The 22,725-nt window shown below is 35.7% G+C and overlaps 1 protein-coding gene across 2 annotated transcripts in view; it reads left to right on the forward strand.

The window, feature by feature from the left end:
* The window catches only part of LOC106162074 (transcriptional repressor NF-X1), a 30,658-nt gene extending 14,019 nt beyond the window's left edge, over positions 1 to 16,639 (forward strand). Inside the window, exons 11-22 of one of the 2 annotated variants that reach the window (XM_087012972.1) lie at positions 248 to 330; positions 572 to 683; positions 1,090 to 1,209; positions 9,489 to 9,568; positions 12,015 to 12,119; positions 12,319 to 12,447; positions 12,739 to 12,824; positions 13,131 to 13,238; positions 13,863 to 13,997; positions 14,694 to 14,906; positions 15,169 to 15,276; positions 15,540 to 16,639. In XM_087012972.1, the coding sequence (XP_086869098.1) occupies positions 248 to 330; positions 572 to 683; positions 1,090 to 1,209; positions 9,489 to 9,568; positions 12,015 to 12,119; positions 12,319 to 12,447; positions 12,739 to 12,824; positions 13,131 to 13,238; positions 13,863 to 13,997; positions 14,694 to 14,906; positions 15,169 to 15,276; positions 15,540 to 15,651 (1,391 nt within the window). In that variant the 3' untranslated portion in view covers positions 15,652 to 16,639. The remainder of the gene's footprint in view (positions 1 to 247; positions 331 to 571; positions 684 to 1,089; positions 1,210 to 9,488; positions 9,569 to 12,014; positions 12,120 to 12,318; positions 12,448 to 12,738; positions 12,825 to 13,130; positions 13,239 to 13,862; positions 13,998 to 14,693; positions 14,907 to 15,168; positions 15,277 to 15,539) is intronic. The other variant, XM_087012973.1, reaches the window with a different exon arrangement.
* Positions 16,640 to 22,725: the final 6,086 nt, after the last annotated feature.

Below are 22,725 nucleotides of genomic sequence, written 5' to 3' on the forward strand. Positions count from 1 at the left end.
GAGTGGGTTGGTGTGCAGTGAGGTTGACCAGTTCACAGGTACAGTGAGTGGGTTTGTCTTTGGCTTTCAGCGCAAGATGCAGATGTGTGCACATCTTATCAAGAAAGATTGATTTCATGCGTAAATTTCTGAACTATGTATTAACTGCTTGTAAAAGGTGTAGAATTAAATGAAAAATTCTTTAGAGGCCTCCTTAATGCCAGGCAGACAGTACACTATATTATCATGATGTAATTCAACATTTTAGAGGTCACCCCGCTGATCTGCCAGAAGAGATGTACCAAGAAACGGTCTTGTGGTCGTCACAAGTGTAATGAAATCTGCTGCATTGTTAGTATGCATTTTCTTTTTTCTTCTTTTTTGGAGAATTAATAATTGGCATTTTAAACAATTTTGATTAAATATTAAAAAGGTTTACCAAACACTTTAATGTTAAGTGTTATGATTCTTACAATTTGGGGATTATGCCATTTTTATACACACTGGTGGGCTAAGCATAACATTTACTGTAACAATTGTATAGATTTTTAATGATATAACTTGAAAACAACTTTGTATCAATATTTCTCAGATAAAAGGGGAACATGTTTGTGAACAGCTTTGTGGCAAAAGACTTAGCTGTGGACAACACATATGTGAGGAGCCTTGTCACCGTGGCAACTGTCCACCATGTTGGCATGTCAGTAAGTATGCTTCTATAATTAGTACGACATTTCTTCAAAACACTTAGAATGAGTAAATTTTGTTTAATAGAATTGTCATTTTTTCTGCAAAGTTTTATCATTTCAATTGTCATGATTTTTTTCAATTTACAAAATAGTAATAATAGTAAAGATAAGAAGTGGGAAAGGTTTTGCAATTTTATAAGTATTCTTAATAAAGAATATTAATATTTATTAATATTAATATTAATATTTTTTTTCAAATAAATCATCAGTTTTTAGAAGTCTTAGATCAAGAATTGGTGTAAAGCAAAATCTACTTCCCCTGCCTGTTCATGATGTCATCCTCAGGTCTCACAGTCATCAAAGTCCTTCAGTTTGATGTTGACCTGTATGAACCCTGATCTTGTGCTGCACTGTTTTCTAGGTTTTGATGAGTTGTGGTGCCAGTGTGGAGCTGAGGTGCAGTATCCTCCCATTCCCTGTGGAACCAAGCCACCAGAGTGCCGCAGGACATGTACCAGGCAGCATGACTGCCAACATGAAGGTAATTCACCCAGGAGACTGATCTCTAATTTCAAATGTTTGTCTTCAGTATCAGATTTGAACTTGATATTATATTACTTAATTATTGATTTCAAATCAGCTGTCAGTTTTAGTTTCCTGAGGAATTGTCAAAAACTTTAACTGACATTGACTTGTGCCACCTTGAAATGAGTCTCAAAAGAAATACATGTATTTAGTTTGCCACAGGCATTCTTATTTATATGCCATTTTTATGTACAGACACAGATGTGTCTGTACATATAGCCATCATCTGCGTCTGTCGTCGCCGTCGCCGTCGCCGTGCACTTTTACCGATAACACGATAAGTGGAAAACCATTTTACCTTTTGACTTGAAACTTGCAGAACTGATGAATATTCATAATACGCAGGTCAAGTTCGAAAATCAGCATGATCGGGTCACTTTTAGGGAATTTATGCTGTTTTTTCACTTTTTTCAGCATATATGCAGCACCGATAACACGATAAGTGGAAAACCATTTTACCTTTTGACTTGAAACTTACAGAACTGATGAATATTCATAATACGCAGGTCAAGTTCGAAAATCAGCATGATCAGGTCACTTTTAGGGAATTTATGCTGTTTTTTCACTTTTTTCAGCATATATGCAGCACCGATAACACGATAAGTGGAAAACCATTTGACCTTTTGACTTGAAACTTACAGAACTGATGAATATTCATAATACGCAGGTCAAGTTCGAAAATCAGCATGATCGGGTCACTTTTAGGGAATTTTAGTGTTTTTTCACTTTTTTCAGCATATATGCAGCACCGATAACATGATAAGTGGAAAACCATTTTACCTTTTGACTTGAAACTTACAGAACTGATGAATATTCATAATACGCAGGTTAAGTTCGAAAATCAGCATGATTGGGTCACTTTTAGGGAATTTATGCTGTTTTTTCACTATTTTCAATATAAATGCAACACTGATAACACAATATAAGAAAAACGGATTGGCCAATTGTAATTATACTCACAGGAGTGGTCAATCTTACTAAGACGCAGGTTGAGTTCAAAAATCAGCATAATCGGGCCATTATTTTAGAAGTTATACTGTTTTTTCACATTTCCTCAGATTCAATTATTAGGCATGTTAACAGTCTCATTATTTAACTAATAAGATGCCTAAAAGTGTTTGTTTGATATTTCCTGTATCTTTACAACATTGTTAGTTGATTATGTAAAAAACATGGTAAACTTGTTATCATGTATTGTGTAATAAAGTGTCAAAAATGGAAATAAACTCATATCATTGCAGTTTGTCAGATTCAATCATCCACTATGTTCAGAATCTCAGAATGGAGGAAATTGGACATTTAACACTGTTCTATTGATACTTTTCCCATCTCATCAATTTTCTTAGTTGGTCATATAAAAATGGCAGTAAAATGTTTATTTTGTTTTATGTTAAAAAAGTGTTAAAAATGGAAATAAACCCATTTCAGAACAGTGCTGTCTTGTTTGCATTTTGGCATTTTCAAGGTGTGACTTTGAAGTTCCATGGGCCTGAAGACCTTTGCTAGTCACATTTTCTGAATATCTGTGATACAAATATTTTATAATTAAAAATTGATGGTCATTAAGCTGTTAAACATTATGTAATATTGCATCAAAATTTGAAGAAACCCCTATTTTGGGCACTGCTCCCATGATGACCATTTAAGGAAAATCATGTCACTTACTGTTCTCAAACTTACAGGAAAGAAACATGGGACTAAAATACAGCTTCAGTAGGCAATGCAGTCTGTTTGGTAATTTTTTCTGGCAGTTAAACAGTTTTTTGTGAAAATTTAATTTTTCACATATTGGCATTTTCAAGGTGTGACTTTAAAGTTCCATGATACTGAAGACTTTTGCTTGTCACATTTTCTGAATGTCTATGTTACTAATATTTTATTAATAACATTTGATTGTCATTATGCTGTTAAACATTATGTAATGTTGCATCAAAATTTGAAGAAACACCTATTTTGGGCACTGCTTCCATGATGACCATTTAAGGAAAATCATGTCACTTACTGTTCTCAAACTTACAGGAAAGAAACATGGGACTAAAATACAGCTTCAGTAGGCAATGCAGTCTGTTTGGTATTTTTTTTTTTTTTTTTTTTTTTGGCAATTAAACAGTTTTTTGTGAAAATTTAATTTTTCACATATTGGCATTTTCAAGGTGTGACTTTAAAGTTCCATCATACTGAAGACTTTTGCTTGTCACATTTTCTGAATGTCTATGTTACTAATATTTTATTAATAACATTTGATTGTCATTATGCTGTTAAACATTATGTAATGTTGCATCAAAATTTGAAGAAACCCCTATTTTGTGCACTGCTCCTATGATGACCATTTAAGGGAAATCATGTCACTTACTGTTCTCAAACTTACAGGAAAGAAACATGGGTCTAACATACAGCTTCAATAGGCAACACAGTCTGTTTGGTAAAATTTTCTGGCAATTTAACAGTTTTTTGTGAAAATTTAATTTTTCACTTATTTGCATCTTTATTTCACTTTTCTCAGCATATATGCAGCACCGATAATACGATATGTGAAATACCATTTTACCTTTTGGCTTGAAACTTACAGAACTGATGAATATTCATAATACGCAGGTCAAGTTTGAAAAACAGCATGATAGAGCCACTTTTATGGAAGTTATGCTGTTTTTTCATTTTTTTAGCATATATACAACACTGATAATACAATATAAGAAAAACAGATAGGCAAATTGTCATTTTACTCACAAGAGTGGTCAATCTTACTAAAACATAGGTTGAGTATGAAAATCAGCATAATCGGTCCATTATTTTAGAAGTTATGCTTTTTTTTTCACATTTCCTCAGATTCAATTCTTAGGCATGTTAATAGTCTCATTATTGAACTAATAAGATACATAAAAGTGTTTGTTTGACATTTCCTGCATCTTTACAACATTGTCAGTTGATTATGTAAAAATGATGGTAAATTTGTTATCACGTATTGTGTAATGAAGTGTCAAAACTGGAAATAAACACATATCATTGCAATTTGTCATATTCAATCATCCACTATGTTCAGAATCTTAGATGGAGGAAATTGGACATTTAACACTGTTCTATTGATATTTTCCCCATCTCATCAATTTTATTAGTTGGTCATATAAAAATGGCAGTTAATTGTTAATTTTGTTTTATGTTAAAAAAGTGTTAAAAATGGAAATAAACCCATTTCAGAAAAGTGCTGTCTTGTTTACATTTTGGCATTTTGAAGATGTGACTTTGAAGTTCCATGGTCCTGAAGACCTTTGCTGGTCACATTTTCTGAATATCCATGATACTAATATTTTATTATTAAAAATTGATGGTCATTATGCTGTTAAACATTATGTAATATTGCATCAAAATTTGAAGAAACCCCTATTTTGGGCACTGTTCCCATGATGATCATTTAAGGAAAATCATATCACTCACTGTTCTCAAACTTACAGGAAAGAAACATGGGACTAAAATATAGCTTCAGTAGGCAATGCAGTCTGTTTGGTAAATTTTTCTGGCAATTAAACAGTTTTTTGTGAAAATTTAATTATTCATTTATTGGCATTTTCAAGGTGTGACTTAGAACCTCCACGGGCTTGAAGACCTTTGCTAGTCACATTTTCTGAATATCCATGATACTAATTTTATTATTAAAAATTGATGGTCATTATGCTGTTAAACATTATGTAATGTTGCATCAAAATAGAAGAAAACATAATTTTTGGTGTTGCTGCCATGATGACCATTATGGGAAAATCATGTTACTTACGACTCAATCTTTCAAAAAAAGTTGGAAAAGCAGTCTAATTGGCTTCTTTTTCTGGAATTTATACATTTTAGTGAAATATTCATTATTATCTTTTTGGCATATTCATTGTGGGACTCAGAACTCCCATGGACATGAGGCCGAATGGTAATCAAATTTTCTACATGTCCTTGCTATTCATAGTCAATAATAAAAAATTGGTGATCATTATTCTATAAATTATTATGTAATGTTACATCAAAATTGACAAAAATATTTTTGTACTGCTTCTGCAAACATTATGGAAAGAAAACTGTGTTACTTATTATTATGTTTAACTTACAAGTATGATTTTTAGGATTGGCATGCAGTTCAAATTAGAAAGCCAGCTCAATTGGGTTATCATTTATTATTGAATTTATGCAATTTTGTGTGAAATTTTCATTTTTCTCATTCTGGCTCTTTCTAATTGTAAATTTGAACTTTGATGGACCTGAAGCCTTATGCTTTTACTTTCGTCGTTGTTACCTGTTCTGCATAATTAAAATTTGATATTGACTGTGCAGTTAAACATAATGTACTATTGCATCAGAATTGGCAGTCTCCTATTTTTGTGCATTATTGTACCACCAGCGTAGGCGCTGGCGGTACCCATGGTTTTAGTCCCGACCCGTATGTTCCGCCGGCTCCGCCGGCTCCTGCGGCTCCTGCGGCTCCGCCGGCTCCGCCGCCAAGTCACCGTTACCGCTTCTCCTCCTAGACGGTAAGGGCCCCTGTACCCATCTCTTGGATTTAGGTCACCTATAATCTCAACTCGTTCCACGTAAAATTTGGGCTTTGTCGGTATTGGGGTCTAGGTGTGGCACTCATTGCAATGCACCCTTGTCTAAAAATGGCAAAATTAAATGCTAATTATCTACCCTACGGAAGGAGTTATGGGAAAAATTTCTACAGACAGCTTTCCAAAAGTCATATGTGTAGATTTCAAATATGCCCTTGGATTTGACCTTTGACCTTTATTTCAAGGTCAAACGGGCCAAAATTTTCAAAAAAATGAATTTTTTTACGAAAAAAATTTTTTTTGCCCTGTTATTCAGATACCACACAGACTTAACCAATAATATTATTGGAAAGTGTAACCCTTCGGGTCATCTTTCATCTCCGTGAATTTGGGGTCAATCGGTGCATTTTCACGGGAGTAGCGGCCATAAAGTACCGAAACTGAAAACTGTCTCTAATTCGGGAACCGTTAATGCTAGAGACCCATTCTTTTTTGCATTTTGTAGAGCATGTAAAGCCCAACACTGGAGGTGGTCTCCATTTTTTTGTATTCCATACGGTTTTCAAGTTACGCTGTATCAAAAAGTACATATTGGTGGTGAAAGCAAAATGTGCAGTACGGTAATGGATAATAAATTTTGAACTCTGGAAAAATAATACATAAGGCTTGGCAAAGCAGACAACTTGTGGTCAAAAATGACATTATTTCATCAAATTTGAACTTCTGGAAATTCAGAGCACCTCCTATTTTAAGAATTTTGACCAAAATGATGTTTTCTTTATTTTAATTAATCTTTTCTGTAGGAAATTTATGGCACATTATGGTAACTCCAAAATTATAACATTTAGTCCCTTATATCTCCAAAACTGGCAGAGATAGGTCCATAGTTACTATTGAAGTTGAATAGGAAGTAACATACTGGCAATCCAAATGTGACCTTGAAATTGACCTTTGACCTACTTTTCACCATGAACTGAACTTTGCAAATTTTGCTTCCCTTTTATCTCCAAAACTGGCAGAGATAGGTCCATAGTTACTATTGAACTTGAATGGGAAGTCTTATACTGGCAATCTAAATGTGACCTTTAAATTGACCTTTGACCTACTTTTCACCATGAACTGAACTTTGCAAATTTTGCTTCCCTTATATCTCCAAAACTGGCAGAGATAGGTCCATAGTTTTTATTGAACTTGAATGGGAAGTAATATACTGGCAATCTATATGTGACCTTAAAATTGACCTTTGACCTATTTTTCACCATGAACTGAACTTTGCATATTTTGCTTCCCTTTTATCTCCAAAACTGGCAGAGATAGGTCCATAGTTTCTATTGAACTTGAATAGGAAGTCATATACTGGCAGTCTTAAAATGACCGTAAAATTGACATTTGACCTACTTTTCACCATGAACTGAACTTTGCAAATTTTGCTTCCCTTTTATCTCCAAAACTGGCAGAGATAGGTCCATAGTTACTATTGAACTTGAATAGGAAGTCATATACTGGCAATCTAAATGTGACCTTAAAATTGACCTTTGACCTACTTTTCACCATGAACTGAACTTTACAAATTTTGCTTCCCTTTTATCTCTAAAACTGGGAGAGATAGGTCCATAGTTACTATTGAACTTGAATAGGAAGTCATATACTGGCAATCTAAATGTGACCTTAAAATTGACCTTTGACCTACTTTTCACTATGAACTGAACTTTGCAAATTTTGCTTCCCTTTTATCTCTAAAGTTACACTGTATCAAAAAATACATATTGGTGGTGAAAGCAAAATGTGCAGTACGGTAATGGATAATAAATTTTGAACTCCGGAAAAATAATACATAAGGCTTGGCAAAGCAGACAACTTGTGGTCAAAAATGACATTATTTCATCAAATTTGAACTTCTGGAACTTCAGAGCACCTCCTATTTTAAGAATTTTGACCAAAATGATGTTTTCTTTATTTTAATTAATCTTTTCTGTAGGAAATTTATGGCACATTATGGTAACTCCAAAATTATAACATTTAGTCCCTTTTATCTGCAAAACTGGCAGAGATAGGTCCATAGATACTATTGAACTTGAATAGAAAGTCATATACTGGCAATCTTACTGTGACCTTGAAATTGACATTTGACCTATTTTTCACCATGAACTGAACTTTGCAAATTTTGCTTCCCTTTTATCTCTAAAACTGGCAGAGATAGGTCCATAGTTACTATTGAACTTGAATAGGAAGTCATATACTGGCAATCTAAGTGTGACCTTGAAATTGACCTTTGATCTACTTATTATCATGAACTGAACTCTGCTAATTTCTTTCTCTTTTAACTCCAAACCTGGCAGAGATAGGTCCATAGTTACTATTGAACTTGAATAGGAAGTCATATACTGGCAATTTACTGTGACCTTGAAAATGACCTTTCACCTACCTTACGATGAACTTAAATTTGATTGTACCATTTTTAGTTTCATATATTTTTTGCATATATTGAAAATTCTTGTTGATTGCATGTTTACAGCTTGTCAAGCACAAGACTGGTGACTGTGTCCCTTATTTTGTGTATGTGGGGGTCTATACGAATGCGCTTGCTCCAGCTGGTGGTACAATATTCGGAGGCGGTATCGCCTCTCTGATCCTCTAGTTGTTTTGTGCTTTTCTTAAGCTCTGTCTTATGGGACAAATTTGTGTGGTCAGTCTGTAAATTCCCCTTGGGTATTCACTAGGCTAAGTTTAGTGCTATAAACTCATTTGCCTGATTAAGTAGCCATTAAATGAGATTTCATAAATCACACTTGTTGATATTTCCCTGTAAACTCCCAAAGGTTAAGCTCTCTGCTAGATAACAGTGTCCATAATAAGGAAGCACTGAATAGCAGCTTCATTAGATTATATTTTTGTTGTTTTCTTTTTAATTTCTTCTCCAACACTGGCATTTTTAAGATGTGACTTTCCCATCCACCTGAGGCTCTGCACAATTTCTGTATTTCCACGTAAGCAGTTGTATTGGTATTCATGTCTTTAAACACTAGTAATATTATTTTATGCACTGTCATCATTTTTCTTATATTGGGACTTTCATCATGTGAATTTTAACTCTCATGGTCATGAAACTATAATCTTATTGAAGGGGTGGATTGAGACCATCTTCTGGGTCTCCTGGAAGACAGATTTTTTATATTGATGGGTATCTATTTTTTTCTTTTGGAAGACCATCAAAATGGAAGATGGATCAATAAAGATACTTTAGAATACTGTCAAAAATATTTCTGGATCTGCTCCTGTTATTGACCATGTTCCCTGTTGTGCATAATGAAAAATCAGTGTTGACTGACTGCTATTATAAGCATTATTTATTGTTGCATCAAAATTGACAAAATGACCTCTTTTGCATTTTTTTTTCTGTTTTTTGTCTGTACATTTGACAGCTTTGCTGCCTTGTTATATACAGACTCATTGTGTCTGAACATAGAGGCTTTATGTCCATGTGTGTCCATTGGTGGCCCATCTACCTGCCTGGGGTTTTCATGGTTAATACAATTAAAGAAGACTCAGTTACTTGTTCTTGAAAAGAGATTAACTCAGTCTTAAAACCTTGAGCAATTTGAGTTTTAAAAATAGTTAGTTTGTTATAGTATCTGTTTTATCTGTTTTATTAATTATTAAGGGTATGTTATAGTAATATCTGTTTTATTAATAAATGACCTTGTTATTCCAGTGCGTCATTCCTGTCACAGTGAAGACAAGTGTCCACCATGTGCTACTCTCACTGAGAAACTGTGTATGGGAGGTCATGAGGTATGGGGCAGCAGTTTTTCTTATTTAATCATGGTTTTACCAACAAATTCTGGAAATATCTAAGATTGTGTTTTCCTCACCTTTAGTTATTCATTGTCCAGGTGTAGTGGCTGAACACAATTTCACAGATTTCTGGTCCGCCTATCTTTCTCTCCAAAACCATTAAAGACATTCTCAGTGGGTTAAACCCTTAATATAGCAATAAAGTGAATTTTCCTGGAAACCTCACCAGTTTTCCCATAAAGGCCAAGGTATATCCTATCCAAAACCGTTGAAAAAATGAAGCTACCTAAAAGTGTCATTAATTTATTTAAAGGACAACTCAGTGGGTTAGATTAATGTATAGAAGCAGGTTCTATGTAAAACTTTGATCAGATTTGTGTTTTGGGAGATTGTTAATCATTATATGAATAAGTCTGGGTCACAAAAGTCCTGTTAAGACAACTAGAATAAAGAATTAGAAAACGAAAACTATTTATCATGATTTCGGAGCACAGCCAGAAGTACTTCCGGCTCCAGGTCACGACCTCGATTTTCCCACGCTTACGACCAATCACAGCAGGCTTCAGTCAGAATGAGATAGACGTCACGACTACACAGCGAAACTTGTCAGACATGTAAGTGCCGCCTGTCCATCTTTTCGGTACATGTACCGATCAAAAACAGAAAACGTAAAGCCCAAAACGCTCTTATACACGTAACCAACTTTGTATGAGCACAAATATTGTCATTTATTGTGAACAGGATAATATGATAATCAGACACACTTGAGACCTGTGAAGCGCATACTCACGTGTCGAGGAGTAGTTTCGCCATTGCCTCGTATGTGAGTCCTAACTCAGCTTTAAATGTCCTCCACATCCCCACCTCCCTCCCAACATACACAGTCTGAGTGCTTCTTCGTCTGTCTCTAATTTTATTTCGTATCTTTCGAACTGGAGTGGCTATTTTCTTTCGCCCCCTTTTGTCTCGTCAGACTTGACGTGCGTCTGAGCCATGTTTGCTGTTTTGGCGCCAAATAGTAACATCCGGGTCTCAGCCGTAGTACTTCATTCATAGTGAAGCGCGAGACTTAGCGAGAAATTGCGCGTTCTGAAGCCGTACTGTGAGGTGGTCGCTGAGTATTTAAGACGAGTCGTCTTTTATTATTTAATGGAACTTAAAAACGGTATTAGGTAGCTTCATTTTCTGAACGGTTTTGGATAGGATATACCTTGGTCATTATGGGGAAATTGGTGAGTTTATCAGGAAAATTCATTTTCGTGCTATTTTAAGGGTCTAACGCGCTGAGACTGTCTTTAAGACGACTCGTCTTAAATACTCAGCTACCATCTTACGTACAGTACAGCTTCAGAACGAGCAATTTCTCTCTAAGTCTTGCTGTTTACTCTGAATGAAATACTACAGCTGGGACCCGGATGTTACTATTTGGCACAGAGATAGCCAAGATGGAGATGCAGGAAAAGTATTGCAACCGTGACAAAAGTGGTAGAAAAAATGTATATACTACTGTTCTCTAATTACGGAAACTGGAGAATCTGGCAAAAAACTACCCATACAGTCTATATTGGTAGTAAGGTGGGCCGCTGGAAGAAGCTGAAAAAATTTAATGTCAAGTTTGAGGCAGACGCAAAACTTCTCCTCGGCACGTGAGTAGGCCTATATGCTAAACAAGTCTCAAGTTTATGCATGGCTATTATTTCAGCCCGTTTACTATGTTTCTAGCCATACTAAGTTAGTAACAAGGTGAATTTCGATCTTCATGTTTTCTGGATTTGTTTTGTGTGGGATCTACAGGCGATAATTATCCAGACGGTACTTACTTTTCTGACAAACTTGCACTGCATTGTGACGTCAGTATCATCACCTATGTTATGACTGAACCCTGCTGTGATCGGTCGTGAGCGTGGGAAAATCCAGGTAGTGACCTTGAGCTGGAAATACTTCCTGTTGTGCTCCAAAATCATGATAAATAGTTTTCGTTTTCTAATTTTTTATTCTAGTTGTTTTAGCAGAATTTTTTTGACCCAAACTGATTAAGATAATAAACAATCTTCCAAAACACAAATCTGATCAAAGTTTTACGTAGAACCTGCTCCTATACATTAATCAAACCCACTGAGAGTGTCTTCAAATATTTTGTTTTTCATTAAATTTTGTTGATATGTTGTTTATGATTGAAGTCAGAGCAGATTTGACAGGGGCTGCAACTGTGGAAAACAGTTCTGTACTAAATCTAAATAAAATTAAACTCTGACCCAAGATTAGGTGAACACACAAAGCAAGATTTCTGATCTCAATGACATTTTTCCTCTGGGACATCAAAGGTTTTGTCTGTATGACAAAGTTTTCTTTGGTTTTATGGTGACAATGCCTATATCTTTCCACACTGTCCTGACATAGACTTATACTTTTCATTTTATTCACTCTTTTATTCTATTTTCAGCTACGTAAAAACATCCCCTGTCACTTGACGGACATCTCGTGTGGATTGAGGTGTAACAAGGAGCTGCCCTGTGGAAGACACAAATGTCAGCTGCTGTGTCACAAGGTAAGCTGGACAGGGGCTGCCCTGTATGGACTGCAGTTTGGGGTCACTCTCTTTGTTTTAGGTGTGATATCTCGTTGAAAGAAGAATGTCATTAAGTGACATGGGTTATTTTTCAACAAAGTTCAACTCGATTGCAATCATATTTTACTACATATTTGTGATGATTCCATTAAATCACTCAATATTGTCACCAATGAAGGGAGCCTGCCTCAAAGAAGGGGAGAGCTGCATCCAGCCGTGTCCTGAGTCTCGGCCAGTTTGCGGTCACCCTTGTAAAGCACCCTGCCACCAGATGGCCCCATGTCCACCTTCCACCTGTAAGGAAATGGTAAGTGGATCACTTCAGTGATACCTGCATCTGTCTCCCTCACCCTTGCCAGTAAATTATACACATCAGCTGATTTTATTCACACCAGTCTTCAGTGCTGATCCTCAATCAACTTATGAAACTGATATGTGCCTTTTAGGTAGTTTGAACTGATACAACTGATACTGATACAATAAAATTTATATCTATTTGTCAGTTTAACTCAGCATACATTCTTCATAGCTTTTCTCTTTTATTACATCAGATCTTGACATGTTGTATTATGTCACAGTCCTCCTTTTCTGTTTTAAGGTGGTGGTCAAGTGTGCGTGTGGACACCGGTCTGCCAGGGTCCAGTGCTTGGCTGGAGCCCAAGAGAAGTCACAGGACTTTCAAAAGTAAGAGTTGTTCCAGAGCTGTTTAGTTGTTCTCTCAGACAGTGTCAGGTTGAGCTGGCTTAGCACTGGACTAACAACTCTATCAAAACTGATTGTACAGCCAGATTGTGATCCTTCTCTCATAATGCTGGTCCCCACTGAAATAACTCTCTGCTTTTGATAACAACTGTTAACAAACCCTTCTTAAGTTTCCTGACTTTTTTAAAGAAAGTATTTCTGTTTACGTGTAATGGTTTACTTTAATTGTTCAGAGTTAGTGAGAAGTGTGGAGTAGTTTATTAACAAGGTGTGTGTTCTGTTGACCAGGTTGTCTGGGGCAGCACTGGCCAGTCAGATGCAGCAGTTACTCACTGGACAATCAGTGGACCTCACACCACTACTCAACTCCTCCAAGTCTGGCAGGACAGATACTGTGTATGTATACAACTGTGCTGGGAGCTGTGTTTACAGTGTGAACTGTGTGTTTGACATCCTGTGACATCCTGTGATATTCTGTGATATGAATTCTGTGCTCTACAACACAAATAGTTTGATATGATGTTTTGATTCCGTTGGTTGTATTTTTGTCTGTTATTCTTAAACATTCAGTCTACAGTGTAATGATGACAGTGTTGTATTGATGTTATGTTTCAGTCTACAATGTAATGATGACAGTGTTGTATTGATGTTGTGTTTCAGTCTACAATGTAATGATGACAGTGTTGTATTGATGTTGTGTTTCAGTCTACAGTGTAATGATGACAGTGTTGTATTGATGTTGTGTTTCAGTCTACAATGTAATGATGACAGTGTTGTATTGATGTTGTGTTTCAGTCTACAGTGTAATGATGACAGTGTTGTATTGATGTTGTGTTTCAGTCTACAATGTAATGATGACAGTGTTGTATTGATGTTGTGTTTCAGTCTACAATGTAATGATGACAGTGTTGTATTGATGTTGTGTTTCAGTCTACAATGTAATGATGACAGTGTTGTATTGATGTTGTGTTTCAGTCTACAATGTAATGATGACAATGTTGTATTGATATTGTGTTTCAGTCTACAGTGTAATGATGAGTGTGCTGTAATAGAGAGGAACAAGAGGTGGGCATTGGCACTGGAGATCAAGAACCCAGACTTGAACGCTAAACTAGGAAACCCAACCTACTCTCAGTTTCTCAAGGATCAGGCTAAGTGAGTAGGAACTTTTTGTAGAATAGAAATTAAAAATATGTATTTGTTAACTACATATATCAGTTTCTACCCTAGCTGAAAGTGTACCTGTAAAAGTGTACCTGTCAGTGTTGAAATTGGACAGTTAAAATAGTCCTCAATATGAACAACAGGACAACATAGTTCAACTTCCATCAGAATATATCATTGTTATGTACAGAAACAGATTGTATGTATATATATATATAGCCCTCACCTATGTTTGTAGTCTGCGTGCTTTTCACTGTGTACTTTTCTCTGTTAACACAATTTATGGAAAACTGTTTGATTTATTATCTTCAATAGGGTGATAAAAGGTACTAAAATACAGGGAAGGTTCAAGTAGCAGCTTTATTGGATTAATTTATTGATCCTGAAATGTGTGACTTTGGAATTCCATTGGCCTGAAGATCAGTGTTATTTACATTTTCTGAATGTTGATGCTACTGTTCACCTAATTAAGAACTGGTTATGATTATGCTGTTAAACCTGATGTAATACTATACAAAACTAACAGAAATACAATTATTTTTCTCTCTTTTGTGTCTGTACATTTGACAGATTTGCTTCCCTGTTTAGATCTAAACTAAAGTTTAAATAAGATTTTATTTTTTGGCAGGTAGTGTGCTGTATAGTTAATACTTGACAGCTGAAATATTGTTAATCTTTGATTTTCAGACAGAACCCTTCCTTTGTGGCATCTGTTGAGAAAGCTCTGGCTGACCTTGTTCATAGTTGTAAAGACTTAAAGCAGCCCCGCCGCTGCCACCCATTCCCCCCAATGAACCGGAGTCAGAGGCAGGTGGTCCATGAGCTGGCAGAGTTCTATGGCTGCCAGACACAGAGTTACGATAATGAACCAAAGAAGAATGTGGTGGCCACTGCAACCAGGTATGTTGGGCTATCCTGGGTACAGAAAGCTTACTTCTTACTAGGTATGTGGGCCTATTTTGGGTACAGAAAGCTTACTTCTTACAGGATAAAGACAAAATGGAGTGGTAAAAGTAGAATTTGCTCCTTAATATCCGATATGTAACAGTTAAGTTAAGTTAAGGTAAAGGTTTCTATCACTCTGAATGTCACAGCATTAACTCTAGAATGACCCACATACAGTAAGGCACTGGCAGTAGATGTTGTCATTCCCATATTTCAGAGACAAGTGCTGGTTACCCAGTGTAAGCCTTACCACCCTGGTCCAGAGAGAGCTGCACCCTAAAGCACCACAGCCAATACCACACAACTTTAAGGAGGAACAAGTCAGGTAGAAGTTGGCTGGACTGGGATTCATTTATTTATTTTGGAGGGGACCTGTTTGTTTTAAAGTATTACTTTAATTATAACATTTGGTGTTATATGTTCATATATTTCGTTTTTTAACTGATGGAGAAATAGTTGGCAACAATTTATGGTGTTTGAAGCACATGTTTGATAAGTGTGTGTGTGTTTTGTCTGATTTGATGAATTGTTTCAGAGGAATTGTTGAATCCAGTGGAGTTGACACCATCTTGTCTCTTATCTCTGCAGGTCTGTAGCCCAGGCAGCAAAACAGAGCACCACCATCTTGGAAAGTAGGAATTCTGGCGGCTCAGCTCTGAAGGGAGAAAAATTTGTGGACTACTTTGATTTTACAGACTGAAATTATTTGGGTTGCAAATTTTTATTTTATGACATACCACATACCCACTCACTGCTTGAATCCAGAATACAAACAATGGCAACAGTATCAAAATAGGCAATTTTCCAAACTCTGTAAATTGTAAACCACTGGTTTCATTTGAAATGTACTGATTTCATATTAGACATAACAAGTGTGGTTTTGGTGGTGTCTCATGTTCTCAGTTCTCAGGATTGTTTCCAAGACCATGCCAGGGATGTTGTTCAGCTTTACTATGCAAGTACAAACCAGTGCTTTAGTTTTTGTGAAATGCGTTTCACCTAATATACCTCAGAACTTACCAAAAAAATTAATGTGAAGCACATTTTTGTTTTCAAAGTATCTAGTATTTCATGAAGATGTATTGAAGTAATCTTGCTCAAAACTGATTGTCATGTGGTTGAAGACATTGACATTAATTAGATTGAGAAGTTTGCCTTAATTCTCCATAAGCATTGAACAGGGAGGCATAGTACGGGAATTACTCGGAACTTTTCAGTGAGCAGAAATTATCATTATTTTATTATCACAAAAATTATACTTTACTGCACAGAATAGAACTATAGAGTAGCCTGCTTTTTTTTTTTTTTTTTTTTTTTTTTTTTTTTTTTTTTTTTTTTTTTCTACCAAACAATAGGAAAGTTATAATTATAAGAAATGATGATTTATGAAATACAGCATCTGTAAAATTCACAATTTTCCCCCCATTGAAAAGATGGAGTAATTACCATATGTACTTAAGCAGGAAGTTGAATGTAATGTGATTGTATCATTAAAATTCCATTTCAGTCAGAGAAAAATTCTGCCTATATCTATAGTATTTTTGCTTTGCTTCATGTTTGACTAAGCTGGATAACATAATTTGTATGAAAATCTTCCATTTCTATTGTAGATTGTTTTTTGGGGGTGGTGGTGGATTTGAGACCTGTATTTGCAAAAGAAATGAATAAAGCAGTTTACATTATTTGAAGTACAGACTGTATATCCCTCCGTGACCACGTAATGGTTCAACGTGGTGCTGGGCCAGCAGAGGGGGTTGAAGCTGACTGTTAACCAAGAGAAACGTGTGTGTGAAAACAACTGGTTCAAATCATTTAGCCAAAATTAGGGCAATAAAAATTGGGATGAAACTTCCCATTTTATAATAACATAAAAAATAGAAAAGCACCCAGAGAGAGCAAACCCCACCACCAGTATGAGGAATTAACTAATAATTAACCATCAGCAGAGTCTAATCTCTTTGTAGTTGTCACTTTTGTGACTCGCATGTATCATGGGAATTTCACCCAAATCCACCCATAATTTTTTGAGTTTGACCGGTGACAAATAGGCGAACAAACAAAAATTGCACAGAACAAAGACTTGGGGGGTACTGTAATACACTATATAGTATATTTATGGAGCTCAGGCATGGTGCACGCGGTTTTTGCCAACTGACTTGGGCACGTACAGGCTACTTTCTGACCACAAGGACTGCTGTTACGCAAAATTGCTGAAGGCCTCTTCTTCATTTTAATTGTTCATTTCCAATTCATTATTTTCTGGGGATGTTCTTAATTGGCTGACCGGGTAAGAACTAATGAAAAAAAAAACAGAGGCAAAGTGCTCAGTGGGCACACAGGTCGTTCGTAGATTACAGGAAACGCCCAGATTTGTTGTTCAAAGGAAGCACCAAGGCCGCAGGAGCATTTACGCAGAAACACGATTTGCTTGCTTTGGCGTCATTGAACGTCCTGGCCACATTTTTGGCCGTAGTAGGGACATACTGTACAAATGTCGCAGCTCAGTTTAAACGGGGCTTTAGTAAGTTGTTAGAAGTCAGGACCTGGTATCAGTTCAGGATGTTTTATGTGATTGCATTAAACATTTAAATACACAGGATTTAAAAAATTCAATGGGATTTCTTTTGTAAATATCAAAACTTAGATTTTTTATGTACATAGATAAAACATGGTAATTTGAAAGAAGCCCTGACCTAGTATCACTTAACGCAATTTGATGTGATTACACCATATATTTAAAAAAAAGAATGAATTAAAAAAATTCAATGAGATTTACCATGTCAATTTTAAAACGTAGTTTTGTTTACATTTAGAAAAAAGCAAGATCCTTGTGGATGAAACTTGGTGAGTCGAAAGAAGTCATGATCCAGCTGGTTGTGTCACTTTACAATTTTAAAAGAAGGCCACTGCAGCGTTTTAACTACTGCACCAGGAATAATATCATACATTTAACTACCAAAAAGTTAAAAGTGCATTTGGACCATTGCTGCTCCTTTAGGAGCATAGGAATACTTCAGTTTTTAATTTTGGCTCGACTTATTGTTTGATAGAAAAAGACGAATGGATTGCTGTAAAAAAATATAACAGAGGGATTTTATCATTATAATTATTATTGTTATGCGACCATGAACTGGCGGCTGAGAGATGCTGGCACCAAAGGTCCCTTGAAAACGAACTTTAAACTCGCAACTGCTACAGGTATCAAGGAAAATAAGGAAACAAGCCTAACTCTTGAAGCCTGTATAGTACACAAGAGAGTTAGAACTATGAACTAGCAGGTAGTGATCAGAATCTATCAACCCCCTCCCCCCCCCCAGTCTACACACTGCTACTCGAATGTCTCTTATAATTTATATTATATAAAGCAAGCGCCCGTCACATAAATCCGCATGAATTTGTCTTTTATTTTACAAGACGGCATGTAGAAAAAAAATCATGTGATCTTCTCTAACGCAATCCCACGCTTGGAGTAATTTAATATTGGGCTCTTTTACTTGATGTATATGGTATCTGATTGCTGAGCCTGCTCACTAGATATCAAATATAATGGCTGGAAATTGGGTTGCTTGGGGTTGATTTCAATAAACCTATTTTCATATTATAATATATATGTGTGACAAAGGCTAAATCTTAAACCGAGGCTTCCGTACAGAGAGTAGGGAGGGAACGGCACAGGCGAGTATTTAGGTGAGAGGTGTTCAGATAAGACCAAGGTCATTAGACGAATGCAAAGAAAGACGCCCAATGCAACATTTCTACAATTTCTACGTATATGTACACCAAAACCCTGTCACTGAGAACTGCAGCAGTCTGCGGTAAGTACTGTACACCTGTAACCTAACGTCGTTCACTTTGCAATTACGATATTTTCCCAAAAAGGTGCATTTGCACTTACGCCATAATGACAATGGGGGCATTTTACGTACGTAAACGAGAAAAAAATTAGCCTGAAATATAAATAGTTTATTTCTGCTATTTTTCCAGAGAGATCGTATTTGTCAATTCATATATGCAAGTACTGCAAGGGTCTTTGCTTAGCTGCCCTGATGTGTAAAAGTTTTTTCCGCCTTACAAAACATTGCCTGACAGAAATTTATTTTCTTTAATTTCAGTGACTCTTAACTACCGCTTACGAGGCGATTGGATGCGTCTCCCATCCAAGACATCAGTTTAGTATTTGCCAGCGCCCGCATCCTTGTCAAGATTGCCTCGCTTGTCGAAGTTTGTCTTCTAGCTAATTTGCAGGGTTGACATTTGATGTTGAATTTGCTTTAGATTGTAATAGTCTATGATATTTTGTATCAAAAAGTGTGTAAGCAGAAAAGTCGCAAGAAACGAGCATCTTATTCATGAAACCTTTGATAAGAAAATTTTAAATGGATTTTAAAAGTCCAAGAGTCAACCCTGTATGTTGCTGTTTAAACACTATATATGTGCTTCTAAGCCGCACTGGTAGCATAGTTCTCTATTCACCTACGTGGGTTTTATTGTAGCTTGCTTATAGTTTTATACCCTGAGATGACACCTGGAGATCTCCGTTAACAGAAGGAATATCAGTGCAAAACAGTGCCTTATTTTTATTAAATGTTGTAACGTGGATAATAAAGAGATTGTCGCACATGTTTTGAAACGATCTTTCCAAGAGTGCTAGGTTGTAATTATTCTTGCTCTGGCTCTCTGTGTTTTGATACTGTTGTGCGTCTGGTTGGTGGCCGTGTTCTCAATTCTGAGAGATGTCAAAATGTTTGTTTTAAAGAAATTAAACAAAGGAATTGCACTAGGTAGATTTCCCGAAATTAACATGCTTTCGGTTTCGCAGTAAGAGAAAACTTGTTGCGCACACAATAAGAAATATACAAAAATTTACCAGTCCTTTTGTGTGTCGTTTAAGTGCCAATATTACAAAACAGCAAAAATGTTAGTCACGAAAAAAAAATGAAGTCGTAAAAAGTGTTTTTTTGCATGATATTACCATTATAGGATTATGTAGGACTGACATTTTCATGATTTTTTAAATTTGACAAAAAAGTTGCACTCAGCTCTCTTTTTAAAGATGACCTTGAACCATGTGTTTACAAATAACTTTTGTTTCCGGGCTGGAGTGAATGAGGACAAATGAGACTTCAAAAGGCAGTCCTACACGGCCTATTGGGTGATTTGTGCAACTTGTTTTATAACCACTGAACTTCATTTCTGAACACGAGGGGCCAGGGTTGTGTTTATTAGTATTTATACGATGAACGTTTTTGATTTTTGTGTAACCTTGTGAGTTTTGTTTGCATATTACTGTTGGCAATGGCTGGTATACCCTTGTACACTGACCCTGTTTTGATGCCTTTCTTCATTCGTACACATGCAAACCTGTTGTGTCTCCCAAAACCTTAAGTTAGGATTGACTGAGGTACGAGCCAGATCTATTCATATTTCAAAGGGGATTTTGGCTTATTTTTGGGATCACTCTTAAATTGTATTATATGCATTTTGAATATTCGGTGTTGTTTACACCACTGAAATTGGACGTTCCACGATGAAATTTTACACCCCCCCCCCCTTTCTGGGACAAATACACCAACATCAAATTTGTACTACGATCGCAAAGTATATTATGGTAAATTTATTAATTTTGGCACTAAAACTGTAACAATTTGCTCTCGCTGGATTTGTTTCAACCGTATTATTCCTAAGCTTTTCACAAGCCTAAAGAAGAAATAGTTGTTTGAGGAATTTTTCAAAATGCATAGAATCTTCAAACAAGTTAGTTTGTTGAAATAATTATTGAAAGCTTGATTGGTCAGTCTTCTCTGTAGATTTCTATCAATCAATAGTAAAATTAAACATTTTACCATTTTTGTGAAAATAGTTAACATTTTTTGTTAGAATCTTTGTTAAAATTGTACGTTTTATGATTTTTACAATTTTTGTTTGAATAATTGAAATTGTACGTTGTATAATTTTTGTTAGAATATTTAATATTGTACTTTGAAAATCTTTGTTATAAATGATTTCTATTTATTTTGACAATAATAACATGTTCTTTGTCAAAAATAATTCAGGCCTTCATTTTGTACATTTATATCCAATTTCCACGGCTGGTCTCGAGCCTCTTACCGTCTGGTTATCTTTCTACCACTTCACCCACCTAGCCAGGGACTCTTCTTGCCACCCTATGCTTCACAGGATCGTCTTATAACAGTTCAAATCGATAATTTGGATTTTATTTTGCAAAAGGTAATTTGCTGGGACCCAGGAGCGCCAGGAATCGAACTCGGGACCTGCTCACTCGGAGGCAAGCGCGCTATCCACTCCCCTAAGTGTTCCCACCCGCCCTCCCCGGGTAGACTTTCTTCTTATAGTAACCAAAGGGAAAATTCTTAAGGTCCCCATTTGTAACATCCAAGTGCCCAAGCCAAAAATGGCCCCCTACCTCAGACTGTCACTGAGCCCCGCGGCTGTCAATTAGGAGACGAAAACATTTGCCACATAGTTAAAAGAGTATTTATTAAGCGCAAAACAAATTTCCATTACATGTTAAGCTACACTTTTCTAATTTTTTTATAAATTCCTTCAGGTTCAGAATGTATGTGAGACAATTGACACTCATGTTGAAGCAGATACAATCTGTTTATTCGATTTGATAAATAAATTACATGCATCAACTTATCTACTTATTTTGTGTTTGATAATATTACTATTAAACAAAGTATTCTAGAAAAGACAAAGATATTCTAAACAATTACTTCCTTTTAAAAACGCTTCCTTTTAAAACTTTAAAAATCACTCAGGACTATGAATCATGCCCATAAATATCCTCAATCGCCCAGCATTTCATAATTTGACCCATTGTAAACTACCCGCCCGTGTTGCCGTCTCTTTCTGACAACAAGGGATTATGAAAACGATTTCAGTATATAGTAATTTTACAGTGCAACTTTTATTGTTGGGATGAAAAATGGAAACGTTCTTATTGTATTTTACTAAAATGGTTATAAGTCTAGGGTGAAATAATTTTCAATATCTAGCCAGCAGTTGACATAATTAGATTATAACCACTACACAACAATGGGGAGTGGAACAGTTCAAAAATCCCCTTAGATAAGAATACTTACAATATAGTTTTATTGTAGTCAAGTGCACCACTGTCGTTGTGATTAAGTGCAACAAATATCAAATACAATATAATATTTTTCATCCCAACAATACATTATTTTAAAGAACGTTAAAATATGAAATGCAGTGCTAGAAATTTTAATAAAATACAATACAATGTCAGAAATCCTAATAAAATACAATGCAATATTATACAATGCGAGAAATTCTAATCAAATTTAAAAATACAATATTATGCAATGAACATTAAAATATCAAATAAAGTGCAAGAAATTCCAACTATGCACTAATTTGAAAACGTATTGCTACGTAATGGCTCACATTCAGCAAGGCTTTTATTTCCTCTGTTGTAACCATAGTAACTAATTTCTCGCGATCACTTGGGTACCACAAGTTAAAAATACTTTTTTTTCTATCACTGCGTATAAATCATCATCATTTATTAACGTGTTATGAGCATGGAGCACCCAGTCCAGCTTATAAGACACCTGTTGTATACAAATTTTTTGTCTTACTGATAGATCAAAAATCTTAACAATAATTTTTGCTGATTGCTTAAAACTTTTTTCCATTAAATCTTCTATAGAAATGTCATTTATATCATTTGTCTGGATACCCAACTTTCCATAAAATTTATATCTTTCCTCCATATAAGCAGTGCTCCACA

This window comes from Lingula anatina, chromosome 5, assembly GCF_051362555.1.
Source record: "Lingula anatina isolate TDL-2025a chromosome 5, LinAna3.0, whole genome shotgun sequence".
Classification (NCBI taxonomy): Eukaryota; Metazoa; Brachiopoda; class Lingulata; order Lingulida; family Lingulidae; genus Lingula; species Lingula anatina.